The following is a 16366-nucleotide window of genomic DNA, read 5'->3' on the forward strand; positions in this document are numbered from 1 at the left end:
AAAAAATCCACACAAAACTGCAAGAAAGCAATAATAATCTTTTTGGAGTTTAATCGAGAGAAATGCCATTTATACGAATGTCTACATTTTAAAGATTTTTTGTCTTTTTCCTCAAATACAAATACTTTTTTATTCTCTGTGACGAAATGAACTACCCCTATTGAAAAATATATATTTCAGAATATAATAAAAAATATACAATAATTGGTCAGAACGATATATTTAAATTTATTTAAGTTTTTAAAGATACGATAAAAATAGTATTATAATTAAATTCCATTATTTTTTGAAATGCATATTTTTTCATAGGGGAGTATTCTGGTGTTACATAATCTTTAACGTGGGAATAAATGGAATTAACGAGGACCTCGGAACTCTATAATTTGTTGTCTCGGTTAATACTAGATTCGTGTGAAGCAATTGCTGTACCACTGTAACTAGATCTATGTTTTCAAGAACGTAACTATGATAAATACTGAAAATTGGATATTGTTTTTGTTTACAGATACCTCCTACGAGAAAGCATGTAGAAGAGGAAGTGCTCCAGCTACCCCAGTTTTGGGAGCACGGCCCCTGGATGTCACCCCCAACAGAATCGTTGTAAGTAACAAATTTTTTCGATTCGAGTTTTCAACATGTATAAAACATTTAACCCACATATATATCGTCTATTTAATAGAGCAGTAAGAATATCACACGTGACTTCCTCTTTATGATAAATTATCATAATTCTTTCAACAATATTTACGAATTGATTTGCTTGCACTAAATAAAATGTGTAAAATGCCTTAGGGGATGAAATTATCACAGAGGAATAACTAGTTTCTCGAATCTCTAATCAATCGCGGGTTACTTGGCTGGCAGCCACCTGGAATGTTCCAATGCCGAGGGTAACCGTGTGAAAGCATTAAACGAAGCAGCTAAAAGTAGAAATAGTCGAGGGTCACCCCAGTGTGATTATTTCGATCGAGTTTCCATTATTGTGCTTTCCGAAAGATTTCACAAGAATCTAAAATCCATTTATAAGCTGTTCACCCTGGCTCTCTCTTATTTCGTTCAATATTGCCTCGTATATGGATTCTGCTACGAGTTTCACTCTGAGATAATTGTATTATTTATTATTCTAAAATCACAATCTCTTTCACACATTGATATATCAGAGAGTCGAGAGAAAAAGAGGGCTACGAGGGATTAGCATGACAATGGTCCAAAGAGAATTGATTATATCGATTAAACGTAGAGGAAGTCATAACTAAGAACTGGTTCTGTCAAGAATTTTCTCTTGTTTATTACTCGTACGAAGACAAAAAACTAACCCAAGGGGAACACTAAAAATTAAAAACACGCTACTCTAATTCGTCTATGTTTGAACGTGGTTGATTTGCACCAGTTACATACTATTTCTCGAATAAATAGAAAAAATCTACAAAAAAAGCAATAATTATTTCTGGGAAAGAAACTGTAGGAACGTTATAACAATATGATTTCTACTTTCATTTTATTCTCTTTTTGTTCAATTAAAATTCTTTCTGAATGACTTGGTAAAAACGATGTGAGCTGAATTATCATGGAAATGAAAGTCTAACGTTTGTTTTTTTATAAAAGAATGGAATTTCAAGGGAAAGTGTTTAGTTAGGAGCACAGAGGTTGAAGGCTGATTGATTTAATCTTCTACAGAGTGTAGGAGCGAGGAAAAGGGGGAGGATGATTTTACTGGTTGAAGTGTTCAGGGTGATTGCGAATTACTCTTTAGTCTGACTTAAAATTGAGACTGCAAAGAAGCGTGTCAGATACGTGTAATTAGCTCGTTACAGCAGCATGGAAGCTCCTGGAACGACAGGCTGGACGATCTAATTTTCCATCGTCAATCCTGCGAATCGATAGCTACAGCCAATTAGTAGAACAGCACGCTTTTATCCCTAACATTTTACGTTAATTCGGTTTAATCAAACAAACAATAAAAGCATCTGCCACTAGAATTCCAGATTGGAAATTGCAGCTTGTTCTATCTTGCTCGTTAGTTTAACGCAATTATAGTTTTGTACATTTTGTCTAAAGGATTCTCGTTACTAGATAATACTGCTAGATTTTGATTTCTTACTGTCCTCGATTATTTTTTAATAATTATTAAACTTTGTTATTGGACATAAAAAATTTTACAATCTGTGTTTCTGTAAATTATATGTAGTAGTTGAAAATTTTTAATAACAATACATTTAAATTATATACATGTAGTCTTACACACAGATAAGAGTAATAATATTATCTACTTCTCAAAAACTGTATCCTCTCTTCAGCATTTTTTCAATCCCCTCAGGATATAAGAAATTGTCGTCAGCTAAATCTGTAGAATAAATCCTGGGTCAGTCTTTTCTTCCCAGAGGGATTATATTTGGCTGTTTCCTGTTAAGATAGGAAGACCCAACGCTTCACGATACCAACTGTCCACATTTTGCTCTCTGGTCACGCTAACCACACTCCAACTTTCCTCTCACGTATACCTTTCATCCCAGAAATATTTCAGTGTGTGTCGAATTAACTATCCTCGAACCTCTATTTTTTATTTCATTCTCAGCATGTCCTAAGAAAACGCTCTAATTGACATCGAGAAAAGCTGAGCAAACTGCCACGTATATATAAATATATATATATATTTGTGTGTGTGTGTGTGTGTGTATGCCAGGCGATATATTACAATATATATTTATGCTGAGCTTGGGTAAACTTACACATACATACGTAAATTTAACTGTGATCACAGGCATACCTGCTTTTAATATCAGGACAGACATCTCACTCTTAAGTTACGAATGCAAAGGCAGCTAGGCTGTTCAAAACGCAAAATATCGATCGTGCTGGTAGGCAGGTGTTCTCAAATCCCACGTGCCATATTAGATTTTCGAGGCACACATTTTTCTGTGTACGTTACGTGCAACGATTTTATGAAAGAAAAGTTTTTTCAGCTTATCCTTGGAACGAATATACATAAGAAAGTGTATGATGGATGAAGACACTTTTTGCAAACCTCCATTTCTTGATTAATGCAACGAGTAACTGTCCAATTTTTTTTCTTTAAAATCTCACTTATTATTAATTTATTCAGGGCGTGTATGAGCATAGTTCTCTGGTAAAATTATCCTAATTACATTGACATGAATTCGTAATTTGTTTGAATTTATCATCGAAATAAAATTTTTTATAAATAAACTCACATAGCAGAGATATTTATTATAGTTGATAGTATTTACCGTAACAAATTTATAATTACCGAAAGATTACAGTTTGTTTAGTCGGTAAAACATACAAGTTTATTAAAGTACGGTTGAGATTTTTTAACGTTTAATCGCGTAATTAGCGAGCAATCCGAAGGACGCCATGGTTTTCCTCGTAAAGTCGAGTTTGAAATTTGTCGAGTAAAGGGGGGATGGTAAATGTGTGTACGTGTATGTGCAAGAAAGAGAGAGAGAGAGAGAGAGATTAGCCGGTTTTTCCTCAAGATCGTCTTGAAAACAACAGATCGGAGGAGCAACGGTGACGATCGCAAACCTCGAGGGTAGTTGCCGCTCATGTTGGTATGAGTAAAAGTCAGAGAAAGATGGAGGGAACGAAAAAGAAGTGTGAATAAGAACAAAGGAAGGAACGAACTGGTTTCCGAGCAAACCCAGCCGCAAGACTCCGCAGGTCTTTCTCGATAAAGGACTCTGAAAACTTACGCGATCCAAGCAAACCATGCGCGAGCTTGACGATCGAGATTCATCGAATATTTAATTATTATAATTTTTCTAAAAAACACAGTTCTAAAGTCTTATATTACTTTTTATAAAATACACTGCCACCCTCAAACTCAAGTATATCAAGAGAAATGATCTCGAGGGTTGAAAAATAAAATTCTATAATTTAATAATGAAAATATATGTTGAAAAAGGATAATTTCATGATTTTTTAATAAGAACAAACTATACATCTTATACGTGTATATAACCATTAACGATTTCTTCGCACAAATGGCAGGATCGTATTATTCGTTTCACGGTTCGAAAGTTTCGTTTAGAGCTTTTAAAACGTAAGGGTTTGGTAAGAGTGATGTAAGTGGAGCAAGTAGGACAGGTAGAAAGAGAGAGAAAGAGAGGGGTGGGGGGGAGGGACTCTGAATATACAGGGTAGGCAGGCACTTACGACAGTTTATCGCAGATGCAGGATCGACGAGTAACACGGGCCCTGTAGTAGCATTTGAGAACCCCTCGAAGACGTTTTTGTCCTTCTTACCAAAAGCTATGTTGGTGGTGGAACGGCGCCTGTGTTCGTGAACCTACGGAGGGGGGCTACCCGTTCCGCATCACCTGAATGCAGGGCCAGGCTTTTGGCTGAGGGCACAAAGCTGCCCCAAGGATCCCTTGACTTCGGCTACCCGGATCAGCAACATCTGCGCCAGTCGTCCACGAGATTTTGCCGCGAAATCACCTCTCGGATCTAGTTATGTCTACGTCCCGCCAAAATGCAGTATATCTTTCTCTGTCTTTCTTGATGGAACGAACTTTGACCATGGAAAGTCTTGAAATTTTTATACGTTAATTCAAGCAGTGCAATTATTGCCACGTCATGTTTTTATTGACGAAATGTGTATTTGTGTGCAGAGTTGAGTATAGTGGAGTAATGATGAGGGGATGACTTGATTGGTACCCTGAAGAATACCTGTGAAAGACATTGACCTTGGAGGATAGTTTCAATTTTATGGCAGACTTGTTGGTGCTTGTTTAGAGGTGGTTTTATTGGTGGTAATTAATTAAGGGATTAGGGATGGAGTCGTGGGAGGAGTAATGGTTTGTTTGTTTGCTTTTATGTTGATGGTGACCTTAAATCATTGATGATTGTAAGATGACTCGACTGGTACCTCGAGGAATACCTGTGAAAGACTTTAACCTTTGTGGCTACTTCAAGTTTTGTGGCAGGTTTATTGGTGATAATTAGTGAAGGGATTAGGGATGAAGTGGTGGGAATAATGATTTGGTTGAATAGTTTTAGTTTGATGGTGTGAATGGAGTCGTCAATGCGAGAGAGACTATTAACTCGTCTGTGCAAATCTACGTAGAATTATTTTTGAGTTGGATATTTGCGTTGAAATATTCTAAAGCTTCTTATTTCTTTATATCGTCATGAAATAAGTTAGCATAGAAAAGGGAAAATTGTATGGAACTTTCCAGCAATGCTACAGTTTTTGAAGAGGCAAAATTTGCTGTATAAGGACAGAAATTTAAAAGTTATATTAAAATGAGATGAAGTTTTAAAAATTTATGCTTTATTCTGCAAGATAATAGTACTGTTTAAAAAAGTACTAATAAATTACCTTTGTCTGTTAAATAATTACTTTTTCGTATTTTAATTGTTAAATTATACCAAAGAAGTTCTCTGTTCTTACCAAAGTCTTGTCATTATGGTGGAGAATGAATATCAATATAGAAAGAAATGTAGAAAGATAGAGCTATTTGATTACATTGTAGTCTTCATCTTTGACAACATCTATGATATGCAGGTTGAAGATAATTTCGGATTTCGACGTTTTCTGGAAAATAGATAAGTGATAACAGACTAATTTACTATAATTCTAATGCATTTTTCAGCTTATTTAAAGAGCACTTTTACCCTAATGACTAATGGCCAGAATTTTAAGTCTAATGAGATACCAGATGTGATATAGGTTTCCAGTCAAAAAAATAGTGAAATATATTTGGAAATAGAATTTTCTTCGTGTGCTTATATGCAGAAGCTTCATCACTGAATTTACGTGCTATTTCTGTCTGTATAAGAATGTGTGTGATGCAGATTATCGATGAGTCATATTGCTATTTTATTATTGTGAATTATTGCTTCCTATACAAGTAACGTTCGTTTGAAATCAGTGGCATATTGAATTTGGTGCAGCCAGTAAATATTCGGTTGAAATGTTTCAAGTGTGTCTATACAATATTCTGAAGTTGAATATTTTTAATAAAGCAATTATTTAAGAACAATTCTTTTTATGGAACATTTAGATTTATGACGAGGAAGAATATGTGTGTGAAATCTTTGGAAGAAAATGAAGATGATAAAGTTGTCAGTATGATCATCAATTATTTCACCACCAGGGTAAATATTTATTTGCGAACAAAATTAAATTTTAAATAAATATTTGAAGAAACGATTACATTCTATAAATAATAAAATGTAAAAAATTCAGAATAGAAATCCACAATATACCTATACGAGTTATTTATAATTATATCGTAGAAATTTCTCTGCAGAGCAAATATTTTTATTTGCTTTGCTTCTCCAGCAAAGAAAACCTGGTAGAAAAACCATGAGAAGTGTGCCGTGTCGTGTCTATCATTCCAGAACGAGAGGAAAAATAGGGAAAAAAGATCCAGGCTGAGTCGAAAGGGAGTGGAAACGCTTTCGCAAACTTTCCTAAAGTTTTTTTGTATGAAATTGCTACAGGGATAGCACAACAGTACTAGTATATATCTTCTTGAAACGAGTCGTTTTCCCCTATCCCATATATTATCCATTTCACTTTTCCCCCAAAATATTCCTGCTGGGATGAAAAGTTAATCGAGTTTACATAATAAATTTGAAATCAATTTAAAGAATCCAGTTCATAAATAGAATGATGTTTGCGATCTTCTATACATTTTTAAGAAACCAAACTTCATGAGCAATGATAACTTTATCACTCTATTAACGTTACACTATATAGCTAACTCTCTATATGCAGAGAAAGACAACAGGTGAAAAACTAAATTTTTCGAAAGCTGTCCAGTTCAGGTTTTTCCTAGATACGTTAATGATCAGGTTGCAGGTGTAAAAGTTCTTGGATATCAAGCACGACAAGGCCTTTCACTTGGACAATGTCAGTGAGAATCTTCAATATGATTTGCATAGCCAGTCGACGATTTCTATTGCTGGCATACGCAGCTTCGAGCTCTTCTGCGTATCTACAGTCACAAAAATTGTTGCTTCGTTTTTTCAAAGTATTCCTCGTGCTATGTGGACAAATTAAATCAAATAGAAGCTACTATAAAAAGTGTAAAAATACGTGAAAACTTATTTTACAGTCACAATTATATAATAAAAGCAGTGAAATATTATTAAAAGAGTCTAAAGGCAGAAGAAGATTATTTCAGAAAAATCAATACATACTCTTTCTTCAGGAATTATTCTCATTGACATATCCTAATATTATTTATTCATAACGTCCTTGAAACTCTAGTAACTGTACATAATTAATAAAAATTTGTTAGATGTAGGGAAAAACGATAGCAAGGATAAAAATTAAATTTTCTGTTTTTTCAGAACTTCTTCTCGAAGAGATCGTTTCGATCGAATCCACTAAAGAGGACGAAAAGCGTAACGAAATTGGAGAGACAGAAGCAGCGTGGTGCCGGATTGCGTGGCTGTCGTTCGCACGAGTCTCTTCTCTGTGGCCAAGCCGTGACCTCGATGGACCTCGCGGCGGTCACGCCATTGCACCCAAGCCTCCTCGGTAGACCCCACTGCTTCCAGGTGACGCCCAGTACTGGCGGACCCAAGTACTTCAGCTGCAGGAACGCGCACGAGCGAGAACAGTGGCTACACAGGTAATCCTCCACCTTTCCTCCTCCTCCATGCAATGTTTCATTCCACTTTTGCCCAAAGCCTCCATAAAATTACGAATAATTCAAGCCAATTTTCAACATTTTTTATTTTATAACAATCCATGTTTTTGCTCCTCAGTCTGAGGAAATCTGTACAACCGGACGCAGAGCAAACCAGAAGAACCGACAACTCTCTTCAGATTTGGCTCCTGGAGGCCAAAGGGGTACCAGCGAAGAAACGTTATTTCTGCGAAGTATGCCTGGACAGTACTCTATATGCAAGAACGACAGCAAAACTAAAAGCCGATTTGTGTTTCTGGGGAGAGCATTTTGATTTTCATCATCTGCCATCAGTCAATACTATTCAAGTGAATTTGTACAGAGAGGCTGATAGAAAAAAGAAGAGGGATAAGAACGTTCTCATTGGTAATTTTTTATTTTGCTATTTTTGCTTTTGACGTGTAGGAGTATATATGGAATTTAATTTTTATTCTCGTGTATAATTTTCTTCTTCAGGTTCTGTCAGCATACCAGTTCATAATGTCACTTCGAGATACTTGACAGAAAAATGGTACTCTGTGGTGGGTGATAAGGGTCCTCTGAAAGAGCCCCCTGCTCTCAGGGTAAAATGTCGCTTCCAGTCGGTCGATATATTACCAGTTCAGGTCTACTCAGAGTTTCTCGAGTACCTGAAAACTGATTATGCCTCCTTGTGTGAAAAACTGGAGCCTGTTATTGGTGTGAAGGCGAAGGAGGATATTGCTACTGCTTTGGTAGCTGTTATGCAAAGAGAAAAGAAGGCACCTCAGTTTCTGGCAGATCTAGTCATGATGGATATTCACAAAATAGGTTGGCATTTTGTTCTTAACCTCTGTGGAAAATTATGTATTGAAGAATATAAAGAAAGAATACGTTAAAGTACATTTAAAACCATACGACAATTGACAGAAGTGTTATATTTAATATATTCTGCAATATATATTTTTTCATCGGCGACTGTATACAGAAAATATTTAAGACGATTACTGCAAGGTTAAATAATCATAAATTTTCCAGATGATGAAAGACTTACTTTTCGAGGAAACTCTTTGGCCACGAAAGCGATGGAGGCTTACCTGAAGCTCACAGGAGACAGGTATTTGCAGGAGACACTAGGAGCAGTGGTGAGAGCAGCTGTCGAAGGAGGCGATTGCGAAGTCGACCCTCTCAAGGTTGCCTCAGTCGCTGCTCTTCACAAGCAGCAGCAAAATCTACGAGCTGCTGTTGAGCTAGCCTGGAGCAGAATACTCTCGAGTCATGCACACTTTCCACTGGAACTGCGAGAATGTTTCCGCATTTTTCGCGAGCGTTTAGCTGACATGGGTCGCGAGGACATAGCGGACAACCTTATTTCTGCCTCGATTTTCCTCAGATTTTTATGTCCTGCAATTCTCAGTCCGTCCCTTTTTAATATAACTCATGGTGAGTGTACTGCATCTAAAAGATAAAGTCCTTCAGAAAACGTAGATTACATTACTGGTTTCTCAATGACTAATCGTTTATGAAATTAAAAATTATTTGCAGAATATCCAAACGAAAAAGCAGCCAGGAATCTCACGTTGGTAGCAAAGACCTTGCAGACTTTGGCGAATTTCACAAGGTTCCAAGGCAAAGAAAATTTTATGGAGTTTATGAACGACTTTTTGGAGCGTGACGCCCAGTCGATGAAAAATTTTCTGCAACTCATAAGTGTAGGTTTTTTAATTTAACAATAAATGTAATTAAAGAGTATTTGTGCATGATTTTAATGTTAATTGTGTTCTTTAGAGCCCAGTGCCAAAGGATGCACCTGCCAATAATTCTTTGGAGTTTGATGGTTACATCGACCTTGGAAAACAGCTTTCCCTGTTACATGCCCTCTTACGAGAGAGTGTGTCAACAATTGCATCTACATCCCCATCGTCTCCACCTTCGAGGCTACCAGAGATCCTGGAAAGGATATCCATAGCTCTGGACCAGCCTGGACCAAGCCCAGTGCCAGCTGCTCATCGTTACTCCAATTTGCAAAATAATATATTTCGATACAACGATCCAACCATTGCAAATAGCAACACGAATCTCTCGATATCTGCAACATCCACTTTGAGTAACCACAGCACGTTGAACGGTACTCTGAGGGACAGCAATGAAATTCTTCAGACCAATACTCTGGGCCACAATAGTTCTAGGAGCCCCAACGTCGTCAGAGCTGCAACTTTGCCACGAAATGCTTACTTGCCTGCCAATGGAAAGCTACAACTGCAGATCAGCAATGACGAGTATCCTTTGGAGCCAGCAGCGTTCGTCTCACGTTCTCCAACTCCCATAACTCGTCAGCACAGATCTATAACGTCTAATAGAAATGCAGGGACAGGCTACAGGTTAACAGCCAGTGCCAGTTTAGCTAATGTTAACCATTGCCAGGCTCATCCTATTAGTCCCACTAGATCCGAGAGTCACAGCAATCTCAAAGACTCCAACTACAACATTACAAGCGTGCCTCAAAATAATCCACAATCCATCATCGTTCAGCATCAGCACAGGAACAACATAGCTCGTCTTCAGAGTCTGGAGATTCACGAGAGAGAGGATAACTTCAACCATAACAACTACAATATTTCAAGGTCTGCCAGCAAGAATCACTGCCACAAGGAGGAGAACGCTAATCAGACTCAGCAACAGAATTACAACAACGTCTCAAAGACCACTGTCAATGCGAATGTAGTGGTGAATCCTCAGTCGAATTTAACGTTGTCCATTAACAACCATCAACCCAATAATAACTACAACAATGCTAAAAGCAACAATAGCACTGCCAATGGGAACCTTGATGAGTTATCCGAGCTTTTGAGGTACGCAGACGATGAGGTGTCGGAGTCAAAGTCGCAAAAGGGTTCGCAAATTTCCATCTCTCAGCTGAGCAACGTGGCATCATCAGGTTATCAGAGTTTCGCAGCTTACAGCCAGAGTTCCAGTCCGGTTGATTTGAGTAGCAACAATGCAAATACGCACATCCTAAATGCTGCTCCTTTGGCCTTTGCCAACCCAGTTTACCACATGGACTCTAATCACGCGAGAAATGGGAGGAGGGGCAGCACCAGCTCCGAAGAGAGGGATGGCAGTGGAGGTGGGATTGAAGGAGTTAGAGGAGTCGACTTGAGTCCCTCACCCCCACCACAAAACAATAACTTAAGGAATATACAAAGAAACAATCAGAATCAGTGGAGACCAGGGAACCAAGCCCATAGGAACAATTCCGAGCAAACACAAGGCGTCTGCTGCACCAAACTCAGGAGGAGATTATCCTTAGACTCGACGAGGGACTTGTCCGACACCAGTGAGGAAGAAAGCTGCGCCACTAGAAGGAGCAAGTCCCGAAGTCATCGCAGCATTGACCAGGTAGAGAAAAATGAAAAACCTCTGCAGATTTGATGTCTGCAAGGCATATTATACTTTTACATTTCTGCTTCTTTGCTAAAACTTCTGGTGAATCTTTCTCAGCAGAACTCGTCGAAGATGACAATGATTGGCAAATGGATATTTTAATGTCATGTATATATTACATTTTCTGTATAATAACTGTAAATAACCCAATTTCGTACTTGCTGTAACTAGTTACTCTATGCTGAGACCTGCTAATAATAGTCTTCCTACGATGTCTAGCGAGCCTCCTCGAGCTGTTTCTGTTTGTAACTAACACTCAACGTCTCTTCGTTTTTAGTACGAGGTGGAAATCGAGAGGCTGCAGAGCAGCGTAGATCGACTGAGGGCCCAATTAGGCATAACCGAGGATGATTTAGATGGCATCGCGGGGGACACCAAAATGAAGAGCATCATTTCCAGGTACTCATTGAATCATTCTTCCACTGCGTTCAAATGTACGAATCTTTGCCTGAGTGTGACCCTATTATCACCGTGATCAGTTTTACTCTCTGTCAATTTCATCTAACAGTAATTGCGTTCACTCGTCTCGTTCAATTCAGTTGTGTTCTTCTTCTAGTATCTCGCTTCATGTTCATAATTCATATATACGATATTCGTGGAACATACCAACTAGGTTTAAATCAATTGAAGCGAGCAATCTCTTAAATTGCTCAAACGATATTAAAGAAATTCTGCTAATTTTGATAAGTTTGTTTTAAAATTTTAAATAGGTTCAATTTTTTAATTAATTTTCAAGGGTTTTTTTTCTTGCGATTGTATCAACTAAAGATAACTTTTGAGAGAAATGATGATGTGTATTTAATTGATTGTGTGTTCCCGTGCATTCTATCTGCTGCATTTGGTATACTCTGGCTTGATCTGGATCTTGGTGTAAGAGTCAATTATATTTCTAAGCTTCTTAAAATTTTCAATCACATATCTTAATCCATTGTCATTGTATTCTTGGTTTCGGAAATTATGTATAAGATTGTTTTCTCTGACGTTTTTATTGAGTATTGACTACTGAAAATTATGCCAGTCTCTAGGTGCATTATCTCTTACAAAATTCATTTCTATAACATCACAGACGTAAAACACACTGGATAAATATTTCAAGAGTTTTTATCATTGTCACATTTTTGACACTAACACCTTTCTACATTATATTTATATACGTATACAGGGTCAGCCAGTTAAAAAGATCCAGAGCATAGATGCAATATAAGATGTGTATTTTTTTAACTACAAATATATAGAAGATATTAAAATTTTGAAAGTTATAATAACTACAGAGAAATAATTCTACTTGCATTTATAATTTGGGATGTGTTAACTGGTAAACCCTGTATATAGGTTAATGGGTTTTTTATGCACGGTTATATATTGTGGTTTCCATTGTTTGTACGAAGATCGACTTTTGCATACGATAAGATGAGAGAGAAATGTACAAATACTAATTAAAATTGAATGATTTAATAAAAAAATTCTCGCTCTCTCCCTCTCTCTTCTTATAAAATACATGATAGTATTTACACAATATTTACTCTATTTAATTGCAGATGCGGATATCCTGGCTTCTTTTAATAAAAGAGAATCCTACATCCTGCACTCATGATTATTGCTTCTATTTTTTTAGACAATTAAAAATATTTTGCACTAGACACAGTTGTGCTTCCTTTCGATTGTTTTACAACAATTATTTACATATTTTCATTAACTGCATTATATTTCAAATGCTTGGATTTGCTGGCTTCTAAATATTTACTGACTCTTCGTATCAAGACCAAATAAATTTTTATTTTCAAAATAAAAATTTAGTAAACTATAAAATAAGGTAATAAATATCAATAAAAGAGTCAATAAATAAAATGCAATTTAAATATTTAAAATATTCAAATAAAAGACGAATTTTATCTGAAGAGAATCATGCAAATAAATATTTGCAATGTTTAATCATACTTATATACAGTGCAGTCTAAATATTCTTTTATGATAAAAATGTGTTGGCAAAAGGTAGAATTCGTTGAAGGGAATGATAAAAATTGAAAGGTGTGATGAAAATGAAAACTTGTATCGATAATTGCTAATTTAAACAATTTTTTATCGCAGGTTGATTTCCGTGGAGGAGGAACGACGACGCGAGCAACAAAAAATGTCAGCAGCGCTGTCGTACAAGCAGCGCGTGATCGACGCACAGGAGCAACAGATAGCAGCCCTGGACGCAGCAAATTCGCGCCTAATGTCATCAAACACAAGACTATTGTCCGCCTTGAGCACCCTGAAGCAACGATACAACGCCAAGACTCAATCCAACACTGAAGCTGCTACTCTCCTGCAGAATATAGCTGACATTGGCGAATTGAAAAGTTCTTCATGTTGAAAATCAATTCTGAACAACGTCAGGACTCAACCCAGTACCGAAGATGCTATTCTTCTGAAGGATACAACAGACATTAGCGAATTAAAGGCTCATCGTGTTGAAAATGGATTCTGAACAACGCCGAAACTCAATTCAGGACTGAAGATGCTACTCTCCTGCAGAATATAGCAGACATTGGCGAATTAAATCGCTCTTCATGTTGAAAATTAACTTTAAATAATGCAAAATTGTCTGGTCGCCAAGCCTTTCGATGCTTTGCTCGAGATTTTCATTTGCACAATGAATTATTTAATTTGTTAGTTTTTTTTTTAATAACCACTATCGTCACCAATGCAGCAAATTCTGCAGCAGATCGACTGTTTCTCGATTTCTCACAAATTTGTACAAATAATAATGACAGTAACGACAATCGAACGTTTTCTCAAGTATTACACGAGAGAGCATATAGAGCTGTTTTTAATGATAGATAAAGGGTCTTTTGATACACTGGGAGTCACAGCGATGTCTTATTGTGGAGCATGCGTAGATTTAATAAAACAAGAATTTTGATTGGCATTATATATATATATATATATATATATATATATATATACTGTAGTGATGGCTCTAAATGTGGAATATGTCATATCGATGGCTGATATTATACAAATTTTGTCATGAAACCTCTTATATTCAAGTATTTAACGTTTTTTTAATTCCATAAGTTATTTTCATTTTATCGTACAAAAATTGATTTTGAAAGATGTGAGAATGAAGCATGCAATCGTCGAGACAGTTAGTGGTCTGTGGAGCCCTCACAGCAGAGTATTACGAGTGACAGGGAAGCGTGAGAAAATAGAGGCTACCTAGTTATTAAGAGAACTGGATAAATAATAATATCTATCCTCTCGAATTTAACGTCGCATAGCTTTAGAATTAGAAATAATCGTATTAATTTGTAAAATTAATCGTCGCTCTCGATCCTCGAATAAGCAAAGATTGCGACTGACGAATCATCTTAGAGCTCGAAAATCTGTTGACTCACCAAATTAGACATCATTTTTAACCCACGGGATTCTTCGTGTCAACTTTGTTTCGTTCCCGAAATAGCTGAACGAATCGAAAGTCTGCGAAATGATATCTCTGAGAAAAAGTCTAAGCTGTGATTTCTTGAATGAAGAAACTATACTGGCTTTGCAATGTTTTACATTATTTTGCACGCAATGCGTAGTTAAACCAAATATTTCTATATTTGTACCAACTGAATGTGCTGGTGAGGAAAGCATAATATTTAACGATATTTGATGATTTTATAAAAGCATCGTAATGTACCTTGACGCACACCCCATGCTCCGCAACAGCTTGTAATTTATAAACTTATATATATATATATATATATATATATACAGTAGAGAATTTCTTGTACTAATATAAAAAAAAAAAAACATGACCGAAAACTGAATTGAATTTCAGCAATCTTGTATATGCGTGTATATTTTTCTAATTTGTTTTATAAGTATTCTGTCTTGACGGTATCATGCGACTCTTAATTCTCTGCGAAGCGTAATCATACGCAAATACAGTAACGTAAGCCTGTCGAGATTTATCTCTGTAGCTGCACGTAGCCACACTAACGCTACTCACATATTCCTTATAGTGAACAAAAAATCCCACCAAAGTGGAATTCTTGTACGATATAATTACAAGTAGCAAATCATGTTTTTGCTTTAATTGTACATTTCTTAGATGTCATATTACTGTACAGTTAGTTTTCGTTTTAAACATGATGAAAGCAGCTCCTCCAAAAATCGAGGGGATCTTACCAACTTGACTCATCGTAATTCGTAAAATATTCTAGCTTAAGCGACCATATTTATTTTGTAGTTTCTACCAAAGATATGACCTTCGTCGCAGAGAGACGAACTAAAAATTGTGTAAAATATTGGATTTATTCGTTGCTGAAACGATTTTGCACAATATCTTCTACCTGACAATTAGGCATTTGATTCGATGGTCTCTTATTAATTCGCGAGTGTTTGTCTTGCATTTTACATCACAGTAAATATTATATTATTATAGCCATAGTCGTACACTGTGGGAATATATGAATGGAAAGGTGTGGATGGAGATGTGTGTATAAGAAACGTGTGCTTATGTATATGTGCGTGTGCAAAGAAATGCATGTATACGTGAATAATAGTATTGGTACGCGTGTAGAAAAAGATGAAGAAAAATGATCGAGAAGTATAAATGTGAAGAAAGTTAGAGTGAGAGAGATAGAGTATGTAGGTGCGTGAAAGTATGCGAAACAGTGATTGGAGATTACAATTCAATCTAATCTCATTAAAAGTATTATCTTGATGACTTGTACTATAGTGTTATTTCTCGAGTGTGAAAGCGTTTGGTTTCTTCGCCTTCCGCCGATTATTTTTGTATAGAGATTATATTTCCGCCCGTTTTTTTTATACTTTTCTTTTATCCCCATTCTGCTACACTCTACGAGATACATTGCCCGTAGGTACTTACAACCTTCGAGCGTTTATGTCGCGAAATTAATATATTAACGCTATCTTCTTGTTGGACGGTATAATCGATAATCGATTGATAATCTATTTAAAATGACTTAAATAGCGTGTACATTATTAAGTTCTTGGTATATTCGTTTCTGCAATAGACTATCTGTATTTAAGCGTATAGTGACCATTAGACCCACTACATGAACAAATAAATACAATTAGACATCATAAATTCAATGCAATTCTTTTTTATCCTCTAACTTTATGCCAATTTTTTTTTATTTTCCTAAGTATTCAGTGTATATTTGGTTTAAGTATTAATTTAATTGGTAATTTTGAATTCTGTACTTTAGCAGATGTTTAGAGTTAATTGCATTTTAAGTTAATTATTGGAGGCGTTGAAAGCAAGCTGCATAAATATCAGGTATCAACTATTATCATAA

The 16366-nt window shown here is 36.2% G+C and overlaps 1 protein-coding gene across 8 annotated transcripts in view; it reads left to right on the forward strand.

Moving 5' to 3' along the window:
• The window catches only part of raskol (Ras GTPase-activating protein raskol), a 182040-nt gene extending 165895 nt beyond the window's left edge, over window positions 1-16145 (forward strand). For 6 of the 8 annotated variants that reach the window (XM_066739919.1, XM_066739920.1, XM_066739922.1 and 3 more), the window contains 9 exons: window positions 506-600; window positions 7327-7610; window positions 7747-8033; window positions 8124-8456; window positions 8664-9068; window positions 9171-9337; window positions 9414-11024; window positions 11347-11468; window positions 13158-16145. In XM_066739919.1, the coding sequence (XP_066596016.1) occupies window positions 506-600; window positions 7327-7610; window positions 7747-8033; window positions 8124-8456; window positions 8664-9068; window positions 9171-9337; window positions 9414-11024; window positions 11347-11468; window positions 13158-13428 (3575 nt within the window). In that variant the 3' untranslated portion in view covers window positions 13429-16145. The remainder of the gene's footprint in view (window positions 1-505; window positions 601-7326; window positions 7611-7746; window positions 8034-8123; window positions 8457-8663; window positions 9069-9170; window positions 9338-9413; window positions 11025-11346; window positions 11469-13157) is intronic. The other 2 variants (XM_066739918.1, XM_066739917.1) reach the window with 2 other exon arrangements.
• The last annotated feature ends 221 nt before the right edge of the window (window positions 16146-16366 follow it).

The sequence above is a fragment of the Prorops nasuta genome, unplaced genomic scaffold (assembly GCF_024137725.1).
Source record: "Prorops nasuta isolate Cenicafe-Biocafe unplaced genomic scaffold, Cenicafe_Pnas_1.2 PNAS00021, whole genome shotgun sequence".
NCBI classification, from domain to species: Eukaryota; Metazoa; Arthropoda; class Insecta; order Hymenoptera; family Bethylidae; genus Prorops; species Prorops nasuta.